We start from the raw sequence: 24,732 nt of genomic DNA on the forward strand, positions 1-24,732 counted from the left end.
AATTTAATTAAATACTAATATAATTAAAAATAATATTTTATATTATTACTTAATGAGCCTTAACATTAATGCCGAAGGCAGTTTTTATAATAAACAGATTATAATAAAAATTTAATTATTTTTAATATTTAAATTTATGAAAAAAGTATGTACATTTATAATGTAATTATAATTATTAATTACATATGTTGACGATGTTGTTCAAATTTGATAGAAATCTCACTGCGTTTCTTTAGGGTAAAATTGTCAAATTTTTCGCTGCACGTGGACTGTAATCATTATTAAAATACCTTATTATTATGATTATTACAAGATATATATAAAGTGATTAATAGAAATAAAAGGAAATAATTTTATATACATACCTCTTTAGATACATTCGTCATTGCTGGTGTTCTCGCAGTAAGCACGATACTCTTTTGAAGAGACAATTCAGGATAATTTTTAAAAGACGCTTGTCGACGAATTGTTACTTTTTTAGTAGACCTAAAATTTGTGTCTTTTTTCAGGCACAATTTATTTTTCACATCTTTTAACAACTCCTTTTGATTGTTGCATGTTTTCTTGTTCATCGAATCTATAAAATGATTGTAAAAATAATGTATTATATTAATAAAATTATAAAAATCAATTAACTGTATTGATAAAATTAATATAGTCAAGAAAAATCATTTACTGTATTAATTTATCATAACAGATTTAATATATATATATCTTATATATAATTTATCGCACTAAATTATACTAAAATAATAAATAAAAATAAAACGAAAAATATATTAAAATAATAAGCTATACTTTGGCGATCTGAATCACTCATGAGTCGTCTGATTTTATTTACACCATAAGGAATTATTTCGTCATATATTAATATTGATGTCGCAGGTTCGCATGAAGATTCTGAAGGATTTATCAGCCTGGAATTTTAAAAAATGTTGCAAAATTATTATAATTGTTACAATTATAATTACATATATAAAAATGTTGTAAAACACACCGCAGTAATTCGGTAATATCATTTGCAATTAATTGTAATTTCCATAAGTCCATCAAAGCACTCTCCACCTCTTGTTTGATATTTTTTTCATCACGATTAAAACTAATTATTTCCGCTCTGATTGTATCAATTTTATTTATGAGATCAGTCACTTCCGAACTTTTTTCGACATCTAAAAGAATTATTTTTTCTTTGATGAAAAAAATCAAATCTAAATTTTAATTTTTAATTTTTACTGCGTTAATTATTCTACCGTCTTTATCATAGTTCCTTATTTGCTTTGTGCAATCAGTTTCCATATTAAAGAAGGGATAATATTTAAAGATACCAGACAAATTATGTTCGTGAGAAAATTGCCATACTTGTTCGCAAAATAAATCCTCTACTAAGGACACTTGAGAATTCAATTTCTCCTAAATTAAAAATTTACGGTATTTTAGAAGAGCACAAGTTAAAAAAATAAAATTCCAAGATTCATTATTTTTAATAATATTGCAAAAAATTCTCATTAAATTGAATCAGTAAATTATACATATATATAATTATATAATAACCTATAAAACTTAACCAAGCTTTTTTCGGACAATTATATATATATATACATACCAGCTTTTGTTGTTCCTCTTTTAATACTTTTTCCTTTTCCAAAAAACTATTCTGATACATACTTATTGTATCTTTTATCATCTTCAATTCTACTCTTTTATTTTCATATGCGATCAAAAGAGAATTCGAAGTAGTATTTTTTGTGTTATTGTTTGTGAAAGCAATTTTATTCTCCAAAATATTCATCCTCTTATTATTCACTTTATCAAAATAATATAAAACGCCAAAATAATTAATATAAGATATATTTTAATTTTCGTTATATAACTCGTTATATAGCTTACCATAATATTCTTTAATTCAAGATTCAAATTTGGGATATCGAAGTTTGAAATTTTGGATATCGTCAGTCATGCCAACATATAAAAATGAAATTTCCCTAGGTGTATTCTAGAATGGAAGAGCAGCTTCAAATAATTCATCCTGATTGTTTGAACCGCGGACCAATAAGAAATGTGCTCCGTTCCTATTGGTTGCAATCCAGACAATCAGCATCGACCGATCGACGCTCTAAGCCAATCATAACGCGTAATTAAAATATATTCTCTTAGTCATTCTGAAATAAATTTGAACAAACTTTACAAGCGATACTAGCTACACGATACTATCCTTCGTGAACTGAATTATCGATCCCTTCGCAAAATATAGTCTCCTGCTTGATAATTCAGAAATAAATTTTCGAGAGATTAGAAACCACGTGTCATATTGCACTTTAACCCTATTACTGGTCGTATTAATCATTTTATATTATTTTATGGGATTATAACATTTATAATAATATAATATTATAATATATATTATAATATTATATTAACAATATAATATAATTGTAATTATTATGTTATTTTATATGATTTTAAGTTATTTTATATTATTATATTATATATGGTATTTTATATAATTATTTTATTAGTTTATGTTATTTTATTTTGTTATTTTTTAATGAACAGATTTTTTTTCGTAAATTTTGTCAGGTTATATCATGCGAATTCTTCCGATGAGATTGCAAATTTAATAAAGCAATAAATTAATTGTGATTGCTGACCAATCAATCAACGTGTGACGCCATATGAAAATTGCTATAACGCGCATTGGAAACTGCAACTTTACGAACATTTGTGAATATACGAGATTCTTCGACATATAAGCAAAATTTGGAATACGAGATTATAGCAGAGATCTCTTTGGTTATGCCGATAAATTAATCATGAGTTCGAATGGTATAAAATTATTGAAGAAAGCGTGAGTATACGATTTACGAATGTAAAAGCAAAACATCGCGATACAAAGCAATCTAACGCTTAGAATGTTTCTGATATTTTTTCGAATTTACAGAGACCCGTTTCCGCAAGGAGCTCGTTGTCAAAAGTGCCTGGAAAGGGGACACTGGACTTACGAATGTAAGGGCAAGAGGAAACATCTGCACAGATCTTCTCGCACTTCACAATTGAAGAAGGCTTTGCAACAGCAACAAGATGGCAATACGTATGTGTTTGGAGATCTTTTGTTACGTATATACATTTGTCTCTTTATGAATCACAATGCATCTTGAAATATTTGAAAGATATAATGTTCTTCAGCTTTTAAAGGGACAAAAATGTTTTGATATCATCCAGGGTATTATTTATCAAATTGGATTATTTTAGACAGTAATGGTTCTTTTCTTTCTCTCTCTTTTTTTAAAGATATATTCATAAGAGAAAATGTGCAATTAATTACATTCAAAGTTATATATTAAACACTTTTAATCTTCAGATAAAATGTTATGTACATTTGAATTAATTTAACAAACTTGAAATATATTTTTATTTTTAGTCAAGTGCCAAATAAGGAAACAAAGAATCATGTCAGAAAGAAAATGAAGATGGAAGAATCCAGCAGTTCGAGCGATTCAAGTTCTTCTAGCAGTGAAGATTCTAGTAGTAGTGAAAGTAGTAGTAGCAGTTCTTCATCAGATAGCGAATCAGACTCTAGCGACAGTGTATCTAGTAGCAGTAGTAGTAATAGTCTTAGTAGTAGCAGTTATACTCCATAAGAAATAGCATAAATCACGCAATAAACCAAGAAGAAATTCCCTTCTGGCTATTTTGTCATGATATATTTTTTTATACAATAGTTATTGTTCACCTCAAAATCATTTTATTACCTAATAAGTTTGATTTGAAAAAAAATTAAAACAAGAAACATGCAAAACTGTGAGAAATTTTTATCTGTTGAGCAAATATGTAACACATAAAATTAAATTCAGGATGGAAATGGGCTATTAAGAGCCAGATATAGAAATTAATCAATACTTACTAGTATTGATTGTCTTATATATTAAGACCAGATCTGCTGATGATGGTCTGCAAAGGAAGAATTAAAACAAATTAAATAAAGAAGAAATGAAAAACAAGTTTGTTGCATATGGTTCTTATTAGTTTGCTTCCATTCTAAATTTATATTTATATATCAGAGCCTTTTTATTTTTTATTATTGTAACATTAAATATTTTTTCCTCGATTCAATCTATGTAAAATGTAGTTAAAATGAAATCTTTTCGGTAACTTTTAATTGCATAATACTATCACATTAATGATTTGTGATACTAATGTAAAATCCATTTTTATATGTTTTATATGTTTTGGAATACATATGTATTATCTTTGTATAGGTATAATATATGTACTGAGTATAGCTTATATTATTTTTTTATTATAAGGTACAAATAAATTTTATTGTATTACATTAGCATTTATCGTGTTATTTCATAAAACTTAAAAAATTTGATATTGAATGTAATTATGAAAATCTATCACTAGTTATATAGAATAGAATTTAAATATAGTGCATTATTTTTGCTACTATTGCTTAAATATAACAGAATAACGTTTGAGTTTATTACGAGAATAATTTAATGTATTTAACGACAGAACATCGCAGTAATCATATGTAACAATGTTCAACAATAACATAGAAAAGTAATATAGGAAGATAATTATTATTGTATTTTAAGTATTTCAATGTAATATACAAATTTTATATGAAAGATAAAAGTTTTATATTATTTAAATAGTTATGTAAACAAATTAATGCTTTTTTCCAATTCAATCTTCGATACCTTCTGGCAAAGTCTGCACTATTACTTTCCTTCTTGATTCGTAAACGAAATTGTTTGTCTTGAATATGTCACTCTCATAAAATGTGAAAGAACATTGCAGTAATTATATGTAACAATGTTCAACAATAACATAGAAAAGTAATATAGGAAGATAATTATTATTGTATTTTAAGTATTTCAATGCAATATACAAATTTTATATGAAAGATCAAAGTTTTATATTATTTAAATAGTTATGTAAACAAATTAATGCTTTTTTCCAATTCAATCTTCGATACCTTCTGGCAAAGTCTGCACTATTACTTTCCTTCTTGATTCGTAAACGAAATTGTTTGTCTTGAATATGTCACTCTCATAAAATGAATGTAGATTATGTATGTCAATTTGTTTCGCCTGTAATCATAAAACGTTAATATTAGCATAAAATAAACTTTATTTATGTAAAAAATTTGAATAAAATGTAAATATCTGAATAAAAAGATTCTTATATATATATAATTGTGATATCAAAAATAATGAAGTTAAAAAAATTTTTTTCTATATAAATATTAGACAATTAAAATTTAATTTAAATCTTTTACATTACCCGTTCCAATAAATCTTTCTCTGAAATTTCGACAGTCGTGATACGTCCGCCATGCAAAGCTTTTTGAAACGCCAAAGTATCTAAAGTGATTTGTCGTAGTATGTAATATAAGAGTTCACTATGATCTTTCTTGTATGATAGATATTTCTGGAACGTCTGTAAATGAAATTTACATGTGTAAACAACATGTTGAAACAAGTTTAAATCTTTTCGGATTAAATACAGATTGAAACTACATATGAAAAAAGAGATACCTGGCGCATAGATTTCATAACAGAATACTTTTGTGTATCCACGAAACTATCGAGAACTATTCTGATAGCGAGATTCATATCGTTTTCTTGAACATGATCCCTCAAATGCATTTTAGCACTAGCTTCTGCCATACGAATAATACTTTCTATATGACGTACAGTAATCGGCAAGCTTCCAGTCGCCTATAATGCAATAATACGTGACGTGCAAAACTTTTAAATTTGTATTTTTATTATTAATTTCAATTTAAGATTAATATTTATAATATAGATTTTCTTCTCAAAAAATTTTCAAGAATATATATAAACAAGTATTCTTGTTTTACTCACCAAACTTTCCTGTCTCAATTGACTGTACAATTTAGCGACTTTATCCTGATCAATATTAGCCAGCTTTGGATGTACATTCTGTTTTGCATAAACAATATACTTTTTCAGAAGGTCTTGTGGAATGCATAGACTTTGCGTGACAGGGTCCAATTCTACAGCCTGTGTTCTCTCCGTGCTTGTCGGATGATGTTTGATGTGCGAGTTAACGACAAATTTGGCCAAATGCCGATCCTGCATAGGATCAACTTCATCCTTGACTATACACAATACGTCGAATCGCGAGAGAATCGGTTCCGATAGATCCACCTGCAAGAAATTTTATAAATCAAAACTTTGTATGAAAAAGTAGAATTAAAAAATGTATAACAAATGCATACATTTTCTGCAAAGGTCATACTGGGATCATATCGGCCACCGATAGGATTAGATGCCGATATCACTGCACACCTTGCATGGAGAGATGTAACGATACCGGCCTTCGAGATAGAAATACTTTGTTGCTCCATAGCTTCGTGAATAGATGTCCTATCTTGATCATTCATCTAAGAAAATAGAAATTACAACGTATTTTTAATAATTATTCTCATTTAATTGTGGTATAATTTTTTTAAGTAACTTATAATTAATAAAATTTTAATTTATATATACATATATACATGTTTAACATAATTATGTAGTATATATAATATATATGTTATGTGTGCGGATATTAAGAATTATAAATTAATCACTCACAACAGTTATTACAATATGAAATATTTACAATTACATTTATAATGTTATCAAAATGTTGATATTAGCGTATGTTGCTGCAGTCATTTAAAAATTTAAATTATTTAAATACGTACTTTGTCGAACTCATCGATGAGGCATATTCCGTGATCGGCAAGAACCAAAGCTCCAGCTTCCAAGGTCCATTCTTTACTAACGGGTGATCTCCTTACATAAGCAGTCAAACCAACAGCTGAGGCGCCTTGACCCGTTGTGAAAACCACTCTAGGCGCCACTTTTTCCACATATTTCAAAAACTGTGATTTAGCAGTACCAGGATCTCCACACAACAGGACATTTATATCGCCGCGAACTTTGTGCTTGTTGCCTACGTGCCATAATATAATCAATGAAAGAAAATATATATTTAAATTGATAAAAGAATTAGAATACAAATAAAGTACCAGGATTCTTTGATTCGCCACCAAATATTGCCAGTGCCAAAGCTCTTTTAATGTTCTCGTGTCCATAGATCGAAGGCGCGATACTCGCGACGATGCGATCCGCGATCCGCTGATCTTTACTCAGAGCGAGTATACTCGAGATGTCCTCTTCCGTCAATGAGTCTACAATTTCCTTCGAATCTTTGACAAATAAATGATTAGCTAATAATACGGTGGAGAAAACTGGGAAACCCTGTAAAAATATAATAAATTGTACAACTTCTTTCTCTTAGAAAAGTTACAAGGAATTATTTTTCTAAAGAAAAACATAAAAAGTAATTAAATTAGCTGTAATAGCTAATACAAGTTTTATAAAAATTTAATTTTACCTGTTCAGTGTTTAAAGAACCATCATAATTATTGGTGTAAATAGCGGTAACGTCTATCTCGTCTCCAGGTTTACAACGATCACAAAGATCAGATAGTAAAATGCAATCTTTACTACGCGGAATTCTACCAGCAGGAATTCTACCTGGAGATTCTTGTACCGTTATCTTCTGATAATTTCTGTAGATAGTTTGCTCCATATTAATCTGAAAGACAATTCATAATTATTATATAAAATTAAATATAAAAATAATATAAAAAATATAAATATAAATTAATATATAACATAATGTATATAAAACATATTATAATTATTAGACGTATTTATAATTATACACAACTAAGAATATGTTTTAAATGAAATAGCAATGTAAAACTTTGATTTACCATGAATGGACCAATGCTTTGACACTCGGGACACGAACCCGGTTTGACTTCTGTGTTTTGAGATTGAACGAATGGCCCGAGAACGTAGCCGCATTTTGTACAATCGTATTTCACCACCGATAATTGTGGTAAGACACCCGTAGTCGCCGTTACAACTCCAAGAGTTCGTACTAGTTGATTCAAGTGAAGTTTTCTATTGTAAAAGTAACATTATTTTAATATAAAAAGAGAATAAAGCGAGTAAAAGCAACATTTTAATGTATTATTTGCATTATGAGATTGTGCATAAGCTAAATAAAATGATATTAATTAGATGAAATATACAAATATCATTATTACCTGAATGTGCGTAATTCTTCGATCAATGGCAATTCCGATATTCTCACGTGAATTTCTGATGTGACTCTCTCATAACTGGGGAAAATCGTCAACACTAGTTCCTTTGCAACTTCGTCGAATATCTCGAGCATTTGAAATGGTGCCTCTGGTAAAAAATAGGCCAAAACATGTTCCTTACTGGCAAGAATGGGAAATTCCACTATGAAACTGGACTATTAAAATAAAGAAAAACAAAAATCTTATGAAATAAAAACTTAAATAGATTTGTGACCATAAAATCATAACAAAAAACATATTTTTCAAAAAGAAAGAAAATCTTATTTAATAAAACATAAATATAAAATATAAATATAAAATAAAAATATTCCATGATTCCAAAGTTTATCTCGACTAAATTAAAAATAAAATAATTATTTTAAATTAAAACTTTTTTAAAAATGATATATACATATCTATATGTAAGATTTGATACCCCATACCTGATTACTCTCGCACATATGGCGAATACGCTCTTTATACATATATTGTCCCTTAGAATTTGTATGAGTGCGAAGAAAACTTTTAAAGCGATTTGAAATTTCTGTTCGTGGTCCTAGCATCATGACCCATTCCTTTACTGAATGTCCTTTGGTATCCTCTAAATTTTCAATGGATTCAATCATCTAACATAATTAAAAAAATAATATTAAATAGTTATAATATAAAATACTTGATACTATATATAATATGAAAAGCTAATTACTTCTGCATCTTCTATTATGCCACCAGCAGCTTTTTCAGCCATACGTCGTTTGCGCGCTTGCACATCTTCTTCATCACTTTCATCTAAAAACATAAAAGAAATGTCCATTATTAAAAAATATTCTATAACTTTATAAGTGTATAGCTCTAGCTTTTATGCAGATATTAATATTGTATTATTTTATAATTCATAATCTCATTGATTTGTTCTTTGTTTTGAATAAAAAATAAAAAATTACCATAAAGTAGATCACGGTCATCTCTTATGATACCAGCTGCACGATCTCTTTTTCGCATTTCTGTTTCCGCAGCTACACGTTCACCCTGAGACATTTCTGAGTATTCTGAATCGTCAAGTAAATTGGCATCATATCTATCCAATGCTGACATAGGCCGATAATCCCTATTATAAAAAAGAATAATTTTATATTTGTTATATTTTAATATTTCGTTTACACATAAAATATATGTAATACAGTTTTTAAATACTTAGTTAATTCCTTTAAATATTAAGTATTAATTTATGCAGTTATTATTTTTCCCGATGTCTGTTATATCAAGATTTATATTTTAGAAATGTCAAATCCTTACGCCTCCATATTATCTCCAAATAATTCCTCTCCCTCTTCCTCTTCCTCATTATTAACATTATCTCCATCAAGTAAATCAGATTCATTTTCAAATGGTTCATCTATATTAGGTGCAGGAGAGGTCATTGCTTCAGTCTGTCGTTCAGAATGTACAGGAGAGCTTGGGAGACTCTAAATACACATAAAATTAAATGTTATCTCTTTCTCTCAATTACAAAAATATATTGTATATTATTCAATATATACATATAGATTAGATATACACATATAAATAATATATATTACATTTATACAAAATATTTTCTTATATAAATTCATAAATATACTTTTTATTAACTATATTTTATATTTAATATATATTATATCATTTTTATATGCAATATATATATATATATATATATATATATATATATATACATATGAAACATTTTATAAAGATCAGAGAAATGTTTTATTTGTATTTTATTTGTATATACTTTACCATGTTGTTGGTTACGATGCTTCTGTCGCAAGAAAAATCGTTCTTTTTAGATTATTATAAAAAAGTTAGTACAATTGTGACTGATGCAAGGGTTTTCTTATTTTTGTAGTTGCTGTAATAAAATTAGTAAACTGTGAATCAAATCGCTACATCACACAAATTACAGAAGCCATCAACATATGGCCGAAAAATATTTGGCGGGAAACACATTAAAACTTTGTCATAGACTTTCAGTGACAAAGAAAGGTATGTGAGTTGCAATTTATTCCAACCAATAGAATGTTTATGTCCAAAATTGACGAATCAAATTTCATTTAGCTATTTTTAAAACTCTGGCGTAAATTCAAGATCCATAGATGAACGACTTTCACGTTTTCACTTTAGAAAATTACAGGATCGAATTACCAAGAATACAAAAACGTCATTTTTCAATTTTATATTACAAAAAATGTTTATTTAAATTTGAATATTTTTGACAAATCAGTTGATAGTTGATATATTATAACATATATATATAATTTTATGATAAAATAAAATTAATGAAATAACTTTTTTGGTCTTAAATAATCTTTACAAATAATCATATATAGTTTACAAAAATGAGAACAAATAATTTTAACAAGAGATAGTAAGTGACCTTTGTAATAATAAAATTTTTTAAATTCTAGGTTTATATATACATATCTACGTATATATAAATTTTATTTTATTTGAAACATACGTATTTTTTTTTATAAATATATGCATACAAAAACTGTTTGTTAAAACATGACATAATATTACAAAATATAAAACTTACAATATCTAATAAAATTTGTATTTAATTATACATTACATTATACATTGTTGTAATGATTGATATAAATGAGATTGTAATCAAATTTATATTAGAATATTTCAGAAAACATTCATTGCATCATTTATCTTCAAAAAAACCAGCTTATTGATATAAAAAATGTAGTTTGAATGCTGTAGTTTTACAATTAAAATAAAATTCAAGCTGTATCGTAAAAACTATTTACGTATATTTTATCTTTCATTCTTAATTATATAAAATCATTATTTATAAATCTCTGACACAAGAGAGCGTGATGTCTTAAAATCATAAAAATAAAATTATTTTCTACGAATCTGTTTAGATATCTATATTAATAAAAATACAAGGTTTTATAATACCTCACAAGATACAGCCTGATAAAGTTATTATGTATTTGTTGTCTCTTGTAAACTATATTTAGATACCAATTTATAATTTTTTTATATAGTTGGAAAACTATATCAATCATAGTTTTTAAAGATAGTTGGAAAACTATATCAAGATTTAAATTTATATTGCCAATATATCATGTGTTTATATCATGTTTCAGGTTTTTAATTATGAATTATGTAAAACCAGAGAAAGATATGTCAGATTAAGAAATGGAATGAACCAAAATTAATTTACAGTAATAAAACTATACTCAAAACAAGGCATTAAGCTCTGACATATTACTAGCGCTTCTACTTGCGTTACTAGATAAGTGTAATTTTGACATTCCCTCCAACATATAGTCATCATCTGCAACATATAACAAATTTGAAACTATATATAGCTAATATATATTTTTTATAATGTTTAATATAATAAAAAACTAGATGTAGTTCCAATATATTAATTATTAATTTAATATATATTAGATATATATAAATTTAATATTTTTATTTTTCTATATCTTTCGGATTATCTCATTGTTACCTGATTCATTATCGCTCAGTTGACGAGGTGAAAATTTACATCCTCGTGCTACATAATATTTTAGTTTGCCTACACTAGCTAAAATTAAACCGAGAAACGGTGGTGAGGGTTTTAATGGTCTCGATAGATACTCGGGATGAAATTGTGTAGCTACATAGTAACTATGTCCTTCCAATTCGGCGATCTCCATTCGTATATTTTCATGATCGTCACGACCTACAAAAAGATGTTATATTATGTATAATTATGTATAATTAAGATTTTGTATTACATTTAGTAGAATTGTAACTTCATTGTGTGCGAAAAATGTAATATATAACTCACCTACAAATTTTAAACCAGCTGCTTCTAAATCTTGAATGTAATCCGGATTTATTTCATACCTGTGCCTATGTCTTTCTTCTATGACATCTTTATTGTCATACAATTTCTCTGTAAAAAATATGAAATATATATATTAAAATATATCAAATAAATATTGCCTAGCAAAAAGAAAATTTATTTCGAGTTTAGAACATGGATTTCATTACTCACTTATGATAGAATTATTACTACAGAAACGAGTCTCTCTTTTGCCGAGCCTCATAGTTCCTCCCATCATTCCTTGATTGTGCTCTGGCATGTCTATTACTACAGGACTACTAGTATGCGGATCAATTTCTGTAGAATTTGCTGTTGGAAGATTCAATACGTTTCGCGCGAATTCAACGATCGCCGCTTGTAGACCCAGACAAATGCCAAGGAATGGCTTATCATTTGTTCTGCACCATCGACAGGCCTCCATCTTTCCTTCCAATCCTCTTTTACCAAAGCCACCTGGTACAATAACACCACTAACCACGACAATATATTTTAATTTTGTATTAGTATATATATTTATATATTTAATATTATTTACATTTTATTTTATTATTTATATTATTTTATTATATTAAATATATAATAATATTATTAATATTATGTATTTAATATATATATATATATATATATATATATATATATTAAAATTGAAAATGATGAATATAAGAAATACAAAATATATATTGAAATACTTACTTGCTTTTGCAAAGTTGTTGCCAAGCTTCATGATATAAGACTGGATTTTCTATTAATGTAACTTGCTCCAGATTAGCAGCTTCAATAAACTGCAATAATAATACTATTGTATAATCATTCAGAAAATAATAGTAGAATTATAGTTATATAATATGTATAAAATTATATCTCAAATAATTGCGACACAATTATTGCGAGATAGTACCGTCAAATTCAATTTATAACCGGCCTCAATGGAAGCATGTTGCAACGCTTTTGTAACAGAAGCATACGAATCTTCGAGTTTCGTATATTTGCCTACTAGAGCAATGTTGACATCTTTCCGCAGATGATCTACGCGATCAGCCAAATCCCGCCATTTTCGCATAAAGGAACGAGGACGTGGCACTCCGATATTTAATTGCAATCGATCATTAAGAAACTCTATAACGCCCTGATGCTCCATAAGAAGTGGTACTCGATATATGGATGTTAAGTCATGAATAGTGATGACCTAAGTAAAACATTTGATGTTATTTAATATTGAGTTCTATTAATTATTTAATTTTCAACTAATTTAATTAATTAATTTCCTTATAACAATAATATTAAGAATAATCTTGATAATTACTTGTTCCGGAGCCACATGACAGAAATTTGAAATTTTTTCCTTGGCGGAATCACCAATAGGCATTTCTGATCTACAAACTATTAAGTCGGGTGATAAACCTAAGCCACGTAACTCTCTTACACTGGATTGCGTTGGCTTCGTCTTGGGTTCGCCTGTTGATCTTGGCTAAAAAAAATATTTCAATAATAATTCATTGTTTTCATAAAAACAAAGTTCATAAAGTTTCACAAAAATTGATTATGCATTTATTATTAAACAAAATATAGAAGACATATAAACAATGATATAATTGTATGTAAAGATTGTAAGCATGTAATGCAGTTACCTGTGGTACTAAAGACACATGAGCAACACAGAAGTTTTCTTTCTTTACTCGAAATTGAAATTGTCTAAATGCTTCTACAAAGGGCATCCCCTCTATGTCACCTATTGTGCCACCCAATTCCACTATGCAAACCTGTATAAGATTATTAATAAGTTATATAATTGTATCACAAAGTTTTATATATATAAATATTACATAAATTAATTTTATATCATCTTATTAAATTTTTTTATCTAACATTATTATATAATAATTCATATTAGCAATACCTCTGGTTGAGCTCCATCTTCTGTTACAGATTGATTTGCAACTCTCTCCACCCACTCCTGAATAGCATCAGTAATGTGAGGTACCACTAGAAAAAAAAAACAATATCGATTTTTATTAATTTATGCAACATATTGTGTTTCTCTTCTTTCTCTTTCTTTTATATACATTTATGTGCAATACTAAATATAGATATACCTTGTACTGTTTTTCCTAAATAATCGCCACGTCTCTCTTTGGTAATAACATGTTGATAAATCTTTCCCGTTGTTATATTATTATCCTTATGAAGAGTGATGTCCAGAAAACGCTCATAATTGCCCAAATCAAGATCAACTTCACCGCCATCATCCAGCACATAAACTTCTCCTAGAAGGATAAGATATAAGAAAATCTTTCAGTATAATAAGCAAAATTAAAAGAACAAGACTGGTAACATAAGTAAGATGTTTCTTTTCGAGGAATGCTTTTATCGCTTACTTTGCTGAACAATGGAGCATGATGATAGCATCAAGTTTCATTGGATATTAGAAACCATCTTTGAAGAGTAAATGAAATTATGCAAACATATACTTGTGAATGTACAATGCATACTATACATTCTAATGATTAAAATAATTTGTTGATCAATATTTTAAATATATTATTAAACTTTTCTATCATAGTTGAAATTATATGAGAAATAATTTAGTATTAATTTGATCCTATATGTAATTAATTTAAAATAATATATAATTTCACAGAAAAATATTAAGGATTTGTTATATTATTTTTAATTTAAATAATAATATATAATTATATTTAAATAATAATATATAATATATAATTTATAAATATATATATATAATTTTGAAAAAATAAGCTTACACATAAATTTCTGCATCAAACTTTAATGTTAATTTTTTTAAATTGTGCTTTTCTCTCTAGTTCTATTCATTTTTTGAATACAGGAAATACATGTATGGCACTGGAAGTTGCTTAAAATCATGCAGACACAAATTTGTATTTTTTTTTTAAATAAATTAACGAATAAATTATAATTGGAATAATCTTCTATTATTGGGGCATTTTAGACATGAATATGCGCAATAGATTTTTTGTATACAAATATTTTATGTGGTTATAAAAACTCTCTTATTCAATAGACCAATTAATTGTAACGTGGTAGCAGCATGCAAAATGGCGCAAGCACATGGCCGAAAATTTTACCGCCATAAAGACCCCGTCTGCCGTGACATTTAGAGATTTTTATTTAATTGTTTCACACAACTTTGATTCAAAGATGACAAATTTTTTAAATCCGCTTTCTTTTCCATCTATTTTTACAAAAATAGAGAGACAGAGACAGATGCCGGCACAAGGCGATTCAATTTAAATCTCGCGAGATATGTATATGTTTTAACGAATTATTCAATAAAATAATATATTCAATAAATATATTCAATAAAAAAATTATAAAAAAAAGGAGAATTAGAAGCTAAAATCGTGGAATAAACGATCTTTGAGCAGATGTTACGATTAGATCCATTTTCTCGTATCGAAGGTACAGGAAATTGAACTCAATGTCAGAGTGATGTCAATTCATTACATCAATTTCGATGTTTTTTTCGGATATGTCACAAATTAATGTCACTCGCTCACCATGTTCATACGGCGAGAAGGTCCCGGCATCAATGTTGATGTAGGGATCGATCTTGATGGACGTTACACGAATGTTACAGTGCTTGAGGATGGTGCCAAACGAGCTGGCGATGACACCCTTGCCCACGCCGCTGATCACCCCGCCGGTCACCAGGATGTACTTCATGACTCGATCAGCTGATTCTCCGACGATATTCGGGGGGCGGTTGACAGCTGTCAGTGACAATTCGCGAACTTGGACGAGCTTTGCGAGTCAAACCGAACCCGGATTGCGCCTTCGCCTATGTAAAGCACAGCACCGTATGTAAGTATGTACGCTCTGCTGGATTTTTATAGGTAGACCGGGTCCCAGGGCAGCTTCGAGCGTAACGGGTCCCTGAGTATCTCAAATTTATATTTTCTTTTCCTTCTGTACAATTTATAGATATTATTTATTGGTAAATAAATAAAGAATTGTGTCAACTGTCAACAGATTCATCTCTCTATTTTTTATCTTCTCTTTGTATATTTATCTTTTATATATATATATATATATATCATATATAAATTTTATTAAATTTTATATATGTCAAATTTCATATATAAAAATTGTATATATATCAAAATTTTATACCTGTCTCAAATTTTATATATATATCATATCTTTTTTTTTATTTTCCTGCTATATTTTTATACTTTATTGTCCAAACCACATTGTCTATGGCTAAAAACTGACTTCGGGAAAAACGAGCGTGGCGCTTTCTATAGGACATAATTAGAAACTTTAAAAAGTCGTCTTGCTCGGTAGGTAACGTCAATTTCGTCTAATTCCGCGTAACCATATGATTATCTACTCATCTGTCACTTTTCGTGGCTGACGCAACGCAACGCGTAGCGTGTGCTAATATATATATTGTAGCTGTGTATACAATTGTATACAATACAGCACAACACAGTGAGAGAGAATTCTCGAGTGACTCGCTCGTGACACCCTCGAAATGTCAAATTCGGCGAAGATTCACGGCAAGTATCAGTCGCCCTCGATATAAAGGATACGCCCATAGATAGATTTCACAGCTGCATTCGCCCACTCGTGTCTCGCGAATGTAAATATTTGCTAAGTGAAAGTACACAGCGTTCCGTTATCAAGTACCAGAATCCCTTGAAGAAAAGCAGGAGGAAGAGAGAGAGAGAAAAAAAAATCTCGTATTAGAATTTGGCCACCTCCTGCCTTCCTATAATAACGTAAGGATCCGCGATTTGTTTCGTAAAACTGTACTTTGCCGTGCTTCCTGCATATTTATGAGACGGGAAATAGGGCTTAATTCTCTCTCTACGTGGATGTTTAACTATCGTAACTGTCAATTGCGAAGTAAGCGTAAATAGGTACATATGTACGCTATAAATGTATGACGTTAAAACAATGTAAGATATATATATGTGTGTACGTTTATTCGACGAATCGATGTTAATTTTTCGAGTGTGCGAATCCGATAAAAATATGTTGAGATAATTCGCTGATAACGGAATTATTTCGACATGCTACTTGCGCTGTTTCCGGAAATCTTATACATTTTTCATACAATATTATATGTATATTTGTGGTAATATATTTTATGTGTGTATCTGTATATGTGTTTGAAATATTATACAGAATTTATATATTATATATTGTAACGCTAGCTACGATTTTTTTTATTAACAATTAATATTTGATAATGACATAAATATATTGAAAATTTAAAACAGATACAATTATACGATATATATTATTCTATGCAATTGTATGTATAATTTTATTCAATAATTTTATTCAATATAGAGGAGTAGGAAGATGCGATGGCTGCCTCAGGTGCATCACGTAATGAAGAGGAGGAGTTGAATGGGGAAACTGAATCAGAGGCCAGTAGTATATACCAATGTGGTTCGGTGATCTCCACCGTACCTGATCGTCATGGATTCCTAGGTGGTTCGCAATACAGTCCTGAAAGGTACATACAGTTAATTTTGTAATATAAAGATAATATAGGATAAATCTTAACAAGAAAGTTATCTTAACAAAATTGCTGATTATAGGAAGCAATCTATACCACCTGATGTGATACTGCGAAGAGAAAGAAAATGGATACAGATGCTGAATAATTGGAGCCTTTTCATGACAACGAATTATCGCAAAGTCCGCGAGAGATGTCGCAAAGGTATACCGCCTTCCGTGAGACTGCGCGCCTGGTTGAATCTTTGTGGTGGTCAGCTTCTAATGAACGAGAATCCAAACTTGTACGAAGAACTGATCAAACGTCCCGGCGATCCCAAATACATAGAGGATATAAAAAAAGATCTTCATCGTCAATTCCCGCATCATGAGATGTTCGTCGACAACGCACCTGGGCAACAAGAACTGTTCCAGGTCCTCAAGGCGTACTCCATTCTGAATAGTAAAGTCGGTTACTGCCAAGCTCAAGCGCCTATCGCCGCGTTCCTACTGATGCATATGCCAGCAGTGCAAGCATTTTGGTGTCTCGTCGCGATATGCGACAAATATCTCGTCGGCTATTACAGTCAGGGCATGGAAACGTTACTGCGTGATGGAGATATTCTGTTTGCTCTTCTGAAGAGAGTCTCTCCTGTCGCATATAAGCATTTAGTTAGTATGAGTTATTGCAAAATTTTTTAATACAATTGCAAGTGTGCAAATATCTATTTTAAAAAGTATCTATTTTAAAAATACATTTTATATATAATTATATTTATTTATTAAAATAAATTTTAATTATGATATTTTAAAGAACAGTGTATAAGATGTTAGTAAGATGTCTGAAATAATTGATTCAATTTTATTGTTATAGACTGATTATATAATCATAGATATGTACATACATAGATAATTAATTAAATATTATTTCAGAAAAAACAAAAAATGGAGCCAATTCTGTACATGACGGAATGGTTCTTGTGCGTTTACACGCGAACGTTGCCGTGGGAAAGTATCTTGCGCATATGGGACATGTTTCTTTGCGAAGGCGTGAAAGTGATTTTCAAAGTAGGTCTGGTATTGTTGAAGGGTAGTTTGGGTCGTTCATCCCTTGTTAAGCGATGCCCGACGACATACGAAACCCTCCAAGTTCTAAGAAATCCGCCGCAACATATCATGGAGGAGGAAGCTTTGATCTATCAAGTAAATATTAATTTTTTTTGTAATGAATACACATTTATAATAAATATTTAAATATGCATGTCATTGTGGAAATCTTTACAGAAAATATTCGTATCATATTTATATTTGTAATAGAAAATAATTTATATATAAAAAATTTTATTATATTGCTAAAATTTAATGTTATAGATTCAGAGGTTGAATTTGAGCGAGGAGGATTTCGAGTACGAGCATCAGAGGCAAATGTTGAAAAGAAAGGCAGCGGAGAAGGAAACTGTCAATCGAACTGACTGACAATTAAGTATTTAGTTAGATGGAAATATGAGGGGCGAAATATGTATTTAACGTATATAACGCCCCAATATGTGCCTTCCCTTCCATTCTTCTGATACTGTACAGAATCGTATCTCTTCCTTTTCCAAAGTTGAGAGATATAGCAAGAAAACTGATAGGTACGTATATTTACAAAATAGCAATTTTCATATACTTCGTCCATGCATACATACATACATACAAACGTCCACATTCCCCGAGCAATCAGAATGCACTATTTATCTCTATTTCCTTTATCATTATTGTATTACAAATGAGAGCACAACATTTATAGACAACTCGCATAATACTATTTAATATTTTCATTATTGACATATGTTTAGTTTACTGATCTTCGGTGGTCTTTAATATTATAATAATATTTATGTACAAAAAATTATCTCATTTTTTAAATATAGTATATGATAATGTTATACGAAATAAATTATCTTCCGTTAATGTCAATCTTATATATTAATTTCATATATTAATCTTATTCGATTAAGTATAATATTTTAATTAATCTTAAAACTTTTCTCTAAGACATGTTTATATAACTATATGTATTTTTTCTAACAAAATACGCGTTACAGTTTTTGTCTCTCACTAATATAATATTAAGACATTTCATATATTAATATATACATAAATTATCGATTTAAATATTATATTCGCGCAAACTTTAACATATATGTTTGCTGATAATTTCCAGATCTTTCATGTAAAAATGCGATAATTTTTATTTTACACGATATCACACGCATTCTTAGCTAGCTGTGGTGAAATTCCCCCAACGGTTGCGTCTGTCTATGGCATTCATCACGAAAGTCGTTAGACGTGGAAAATCGTCGTTGTCGGCTACTCGCGCGTTAAAAGCCAAGTGCGGCAGTTTCGGTAGAAATAGCACACCCATCATGAACAGAAGAGCCATGCTGATAAACGTGCCGATCGCTACAAAGAGCGGATTCATAAGCTGCTTCTGAGTGTTCTCCGCAGTTTCCGTGGCTGCGTACATTGGAACGATCTGAAAAGAAAAGTGCGAGCGTATTCATTCCCAAGTAGCAAGCATATGTATCAGTTTGCTACTTGGGCTCTGATTTTTATACGAAAATTTTGGTATAATAGATTCAAAATATAGCATAATGAAGAACATATTTTTTAACAAATGTTGGAGATATATATGCATATATAATTTAATGATATAATATGCAAAGAGCACGCAAACATTTGCGTCTATATTTTTTTTTATATAGTAATATATAATTATCTTATAATTCTTTGTTACTATAAATTTTATTATCGCGCGTCGACATTCCAATGATTCCTAGAAATTTCTCGCGACGGCGATTCTCGGAATGTTTTGCATATCACCGATAAATATGCTATATGCTCGCATAAACTGCGTCTGCCTGTGTACCAGGTGGTCGCAAAAAATCGCGGCTGATATACCTAACGGCGCAACAGGTTCGGGGCAACTCTCCCTTACCGCAGCCTGCTGATGATGATGATCTCCTTGCAGTTCGGACGCGAAGCTCTTGAGCGGAAAGAAGTAATAGTTGTACAACGGGTATTTAACCGGTAGCTGCAGGTGACCGACCTGCGGCGTCGCGTTGCCGTTGCCGCCTGCGGCATTCAGTGCCTGCGTTAAAGCCGCGACGCTGATCGCTGACCCTTTTTCCAAGGCCTGTTTGTACATCGCGGCTAGCTTCGCTCGTGTCAGCACCAGCGGCTCTTGTGGTTTTACCTTCGGGTAACTGGTCGCGGGGACGGAATCGCGCACCTGAAAAATTTGACATTTATTATCTTGATAATTAAAAAAGGAATATTTTGTAGAATTTCATATATATATATATGTATATATATTAACATTTTGGAGAATTACACACCTAAATAGAAGAGCCCAGATAGCAAAAGTAGTCATTTTGACTCCAAAATGATGTCATAATAATTACTGCGGCTATCTGGGAGAAAAAATAGCTAGGAAAGAGCAAATAATTATGTAAAATTAAGAATATATTCAAGTACCGCATAATATTGTACTATATTGTTCGCAGCAGACTGAGCTTGATCGGGAAGTGCGTTATTATTTGCGGACGGTTTTTCTTGCTGCCGGATGTCCTGATGAGCGTTGCTGGTGCTGAGCTTGCGATGTGCCTTGTCCTGGTTATAATTACCTTTATAACCGGCATACTGATAATGATTCGCCGCCAATCGATCATGCATCGTGATGCTGTTAGACGGCACATTTAATTCCTGAAGCTCTATCATTGCCTTTTGAAGATATTCCCCACTTGTTTCGGCGCCGCACAATCGAATGTTGACAATGATCAACGATATTAACGCGGCCAGCCGTGGGGACGGCTTTGATCTCCGCGATAAATTCATACTGAATCGCTTTTATAAGCTTTTAGCATCTGTCGAGCCTAAAGATTTATGATTTAACGGTTCCTTAATTAATGTCACTCTTCCATCGTTCGTGTAATCATTTCTCGGTGAAGCATTCGAAGCGTATCTATTTATTTAAACGTAACTATTTAATTATCAAGAATATTTCAGTTAATTAAATTTTTTATATAGCACGTAATATATAGTAGTTATACTTTATTGCAACATTATTAAATCAAATATTCGAAAGTTTCATTGAATCAATTAAAATTGATTAAGGTTTAATTAACGTTTGTTCTCTATCATAGTCTTACGTGCAGAAAAATTCTTTTACATACCTATATAATAGAAAATCTTTTAATGCAGCAGAAACACATTTTCATGTTCGAATATCACTGTTTGTTTCACAACTCATTAAATCTATGTCATAGAAATGTTAAAAAAAATTTTTTTTTCTTTATTTTTGTAGCACATATCTTTGATTATACGCGATTTTCTATAAAACAGAATCAGATACAAAAAATTACACAGCTGCTCGAGTATTATAATATAATATTGAATAATAAATAATGAAAATAGATTATCTTCTGATAAACATTATTTGTAATAGAGATACGATTTCTGCAAAGACACATACCAGGTATTAAATTCTTCCTGGTAAAAAGAACAACACACACAAACGACGTATCGTTGGAATGAATTTACAATTCATTTACACTAAGATAAGAGTTCACGGCACGTGGTCTGGCATAGCGTGTGTACAGCCGCCTGCGATAATCAAAGGGTTAAATAAATCAACCTATGTCGCAAATACAGTTTGAATAAATTGCACATCCGGTCTTCTTTCGCGGTAGACACATGATATCGTATCGGATCGAAGAAACGGATGCGAAAAACTCGTATGCTCGACCGAGGTGGATTGTCGAGCCCGTTCGCGAAGGTATACTACACCGTGAATGAACTGAATTAACTTCCTTCACCCGTACGTCAAGTTCCCCCCCATATATATGCATTCGGCGAATCCTCGTGAAAAAGCGGATCATGAAGATATATGGACACTCGACGAATACTAATCATAATAATTTGATTTTTACAGATCTATTAGATATCCTCCATGAATCTGTTAATTAAAAGAAACTTTTTAGGATAATTTTATTTTTGAAACTTACATGAATTTTATAAGTTTGAAAAAAGTTATAATCTTTTTATACTTCAAGAACTTTTAAATTTTAATATTTATGAAACAGTTATTTTACTGTTACATTTTAATTGGAAATATATATACAGTAAATTTTTGCGTTTTTTCTCGTAATAAATATTGGATTATTATAGGATAACTATAGAATATAATTATACAATAATTATAGAATAAACAATTTTCTTTTAGTTTCTTTTAATTTATTGTTTTAATGGCATTGAAGCTTGGGAAATTCCTACAAAAAGTTGCAATATAACAAAGCTACTTCTTTTAAAATGACCCACTTGTATATATATTTATAGTATTGTATTCCGGCTTTGTCAGACCAGTATTTTATTCTGTTGGGTGTATGCAGGAGTAAAAATAACGGATGTACCCGAAACCCTCGGGACCTAAATCGTATGATCCGTGACGGTTCGCATGTGATGGTCATCGCTTTATGCAGAATATGTAAGTGAATTGCATAAGTAAATTTTTGATTAAATCTAAATCGCTTATTTTAATGTTTGATCGTTGATTCAGGACAGTTATATCCTTCATACGTGCCCCTAATTTCCTCAATTATGAATAGAGTCCTGTTTATAATAGTCTCTCATAAAAAATCATTCTCTTTGATGATGATTGCACAGTAAATTAATTTTGTGAAGTTTGACAGAAAAGCTTAATTTACAAAATAGGAAATGAAGATTTTTATTTTTAGAGACAATTTAATTTTTTTCTATCATCAAAATATATATTACTGTTACTGCTCCAAAATTAATAATGAGAATATTTAATGTCATATAATAAGAGATATATAAATTATTTTAATATTAAGAAATAAACTAAATTTTAATATCAGGTATACAAGTTAAAAAATTCGATATAATTTGTTAAAGTAAACTCATTAAAATACAACTGATCAATCTTGAGATACCGAAATAATTTACATTTCCAATTTGCAGTAGAAGTAATTACTCGCAAATTCTAAATATTTGATTAATTCCGAAGTAGTATGAAGACACAGCAAATGTGGCTAATTAAGATCAAAGAGGAGATGGAAGAGTTTATAATTTACGAGGCATCTCGCCAATCTTGTTCCAACGCAAGCAGATGGGATAAGTTTGCTTTCGGAATTGCGAATGTATGTCGCTAACCCGATTTGCCTCACGAATCTTCATCGACCGTGTCAAACTGAAACATTTTTACTTCACACTTTGTTATTATGAAAGAAACACGACACAAGAGTGAATAGATAAAAGAAGAATCTGATCTTTGCTGATTTTTTAATCATCCATGACACAAAGAAATACGAGTTTTAATTATTTTATGCACACTTGTGATATTTGAAATTTGACTTAAACAACTTGTATTGTTTTTGGTGACCGATATAGTTTAATTTATCATAAAAAAAAATTCGCATTGGAGAACCAAGACAATAACGAAACTTGCAGGAATCGCGGTTCGTTGATCGATACGAGCCGTTAAGTGACAGACACTGTTGATTATCCGTGATTATTATTGTTGTAAAGGATCTTCCGTCTCCATGGACTAGAAATCATGATACACTTGACGAACACGATATAGATCCGTTTCCTAGTGAGTCTTTCGTTATAATTAATTATGTCACTGTAAAAAGTAGAAAAATTGAAACAAAGATTAAAGAAAATTTTTATTTCTGTGAAAAATAAATTTTTAAAATTGATTTTAATCTAATTATTTGTATTTTTCTGTAGTGCAAGGTCAATCTTGATTTGTCTATAAGCACAGATATTTAAAAAATATTGTGCACACACAATCATTGATTAAAGTTTTAGATAAATTAATTTGATAATAATATTACATGTGTGACATAAATAACTCAGTTCCCTATTATCTGATTTTATTATTAAAAATATATGCATTGAAGTATCTGAGTTTCTTATGTAATCTTTCGAAATTCTTAGAAATATCGTGCGAATAACTGCGATCCCCCTAAATAAAGAGTACTTGTACATGCAGCATTTTACTGCAGTCAGTGAACCGTTGCTTAATTATTGCTAACGATACATATGACCGTTATAGGGTCATTTGTCTCTACTCGAATAGAATATTATATTTTATACGATACATTTTCCACTAAAAAATTATAATTATAAT

General features: G+C 29.8%; 6 protein-coding genes across 15 annotated transcripts; 2 read left to right on the forward strand and 4 right to left on the reverse strand.

Moving 5' to 3' along the window:
- Positions 1-104: 104 nt before the first annotated feature.
- Positions 105-2,315, reverse strand: LOC114944050 (uncharacterized). 2 transcript variants are annotated; one of them, XM_029319773.2, is made up of 7 exons: positions 1,888-2,315; positions 1,604-1,803; positions 1,251-1,410; positions 998-1,169; positions 799-917; positions 366-577; positions 105-269 (listed from the first exon to the last, which is right to left on the reverse strand). In XM_029319773.2, the coding sequence occupies exons 2-7, from the start codon at positions 1,787-1,789 to the stop codon at positions 180-182; spliced, it is 939 nt and encodes a 312-aa protein (XP_029175606.1). In that variant the 5' UTR covers positions 1,790-1,803; positions 1,888-2,315; the 3' UTR covers positions 105-179. The 2 variants fall into 2 exon arrangements, with proteins under 2 accessions (XP_029175606.1, XP_029175607.1); XM_029319774.2 differs by lacking the exon at positions 1,888-2,315 and having other exon boundaries at positions 1,604-1,878.
- On the forward strand, positions 2,210-4,909 carry LOC114944049 (uncharacterized). Of its 2 annotated transcripts, XM_029319771.2 has the most exons (4): positions 2,210-2,432; positions 2,578-2,845; positions 2,939-3,088; positions 3,419-4,909. In XM_029319771.2, exons 2-4 carry the CDS (start codon positions 2,811-2,813, stop codon positions 3,636-3,638), a joined length of 405 nt encoding a protein of 134 aa, XP_029175604.1. In that variant the 5' UTR covers positions 2,210-2,432; positions 2,578-2,810; the 3' UTR covers positions 3,639-4,909. The 2 variants fall into 2 exon arrangements, with proteins under 2 accessions (XP_029175604.1, XP_029175603.1); XM_029319770.2 differs by lacking the exon at positions 2,210-2,432 and having other exon boundaries at positions 2,458-2,845.
- On the reverse strand, positions 4,846-10,174 carry Mcm2 (DNA replication licensing factor Mcm2). The gene is made up of 15 exons (XM_029319767.2): positions 9,953-10,174; positions 9,473-9,642; positions 9,121-9,284; positions 8,883-8,965; positions 8,620-8,802; positions 8,141-8,352; positions 7,802-7,994; positions 7,417-7,620; positions 7,049-7,280; positions 6,722-6,972; positions 6,251-6,415; positions 5,874-6,179; positions 5,544-5,726; positions 5,290-5,445; positions 4,846-5,096 (listed from the first exon to the last, which is right to left on the reverse strand). Exons 1-15 carry the CDS (start codon positions 9,953-9,955, stop codon positions 4,968-4,970), a joined length of 2,634 nt encoding a protein of 877 aa, XP_029175600.2. The 5' UTR covers positions 9,956-10,174; the 3' UTR covers positions 4,846-4,967.
- Positions 10,175-10,895: 721 nt separating this feature from the next.
- Positions 10,896-15,921, reverse strand: Ctps (CTP synthase). The gene is made up of 11 exons (XM_029319769.2): positions 15,587-15,921; positions 14,144-14,314; positions 13,948-14,033; positions 13,679-13,810; positions 13,354-13,518; positions 12,949-13,236; positions 12,744-12,832; positions 12,222-12,520; positions 12,012-12,119; positions 11,688-11,903; positions 10,896-11,510 (listed from the first exon to the last, which is right to left on the reverse strand). The coding sequence occupies exons 1-11, from the start codon at positions 15,750-15,752 to the stop codon at positions 11,413-11,415; spliced, it is 1,818 nt and encodes a 605-aa protein (XP_029175602.2). The 5' UTR covers positions 15,753-15,921; the 3' UTR covers positions 10,896-11,412.
- A 493-nt stretch (positions 15,922-16,414) lies between these two features.
- wkd (TBC1 domain family member whacked) lies at positions 16,415-23,104 on the forward strand. 5 transcript variants are annotated; one of them, XR_003822127.2, is made up of 6 exons: positions 16,415-16,588; positions 17,388-17,556; positions 17,642-18,209; positions 18,471-18,740; positions 18,909-19,171; positions 22,970-23,104. XR_003822127.2 is itself a non-coding variant. In XM_029319987.2 (5 exons), exons 2-5 carry the CDS (start codon positions 17,405-17,407, stop codon positions 19,011-19,013), a joined length of 1,095 nt encoding a protein of 364 aa, XP_029175820.1. In that variant the 5' UTR covers positions 16,415-16,588; positions 17,388-17,404; the 3' UTR covers positions 19,014-19,496. The 5 variants fall into 5 exon arrangements, 3 of the variants coding, with proteins under 3 accessions (XP_029175820.1, XP_029175821.1, XP_029175822.1); XR_003822128.2 differs by lacking the exon at positions 22,970-23,104 and adding an exon at positions 19,802-20,226; XM_029319987.2 differs by lacking the exon at positions 22,970-23,104 and having other exon boundaries at positions 18,909-19,496.
- LOC114944194 (uncharacterized) lies at positions 19,051-22,699 on the reverse strand. 4 transcript variants are annotated; one of them, XM_029319991.2, is made up of 5 exons: positions 22,054-22,699; positions 21,755-21,912; positions 21,057-21,543; positions 20,518-20,811; positions 19,051-20,055 (listed from the first exon to the last, which is right to left on the reverse strand). In XM_029319991.2, exons 3-5 carry the CDS (start codon positions 21,414-21,416, stop codon positions 19,798-19,800), a joined length of 912 nt encoding a protein of 303 aa, XP_029175824.1. In that variant the 5' UTR covers positions 21,417-21,543; positions 21,755-21,912; positions 22,054-22,699; the 3' UTR covers positions 19,051-19,797. The 4 variants fall into 4 exon arrangements, with proteins under 4 accessions (XP_029175824.1, XP_029175823.1, XP_085338524.1 ...); XM_029319990.2 differs by having other exon boundaries at positions 21,755-22,699; XM_085482398.1 differs by having other exon boundaries at positions 21,057-22,699.
- Positions 23,105-24,732: the final 1,628 nt, after the last annotated feature.

Source organism: Nylanderia fulva, unplaced genomic scaffold (assembly GCF_048542155.1).
Source record: "Nylanderia fulva isolate GAGA-0341 unplaced genomic scaffold, ASM4854215v1 Scaffold20, whole genome shotgun sequence".
Classification (NCBI taxonomy): Eukaryota; Metazoa; Arthropoda; class Insecta; order Hymenoptera; family Formicidae; genus Nylanderia; species Nylanderia fulva.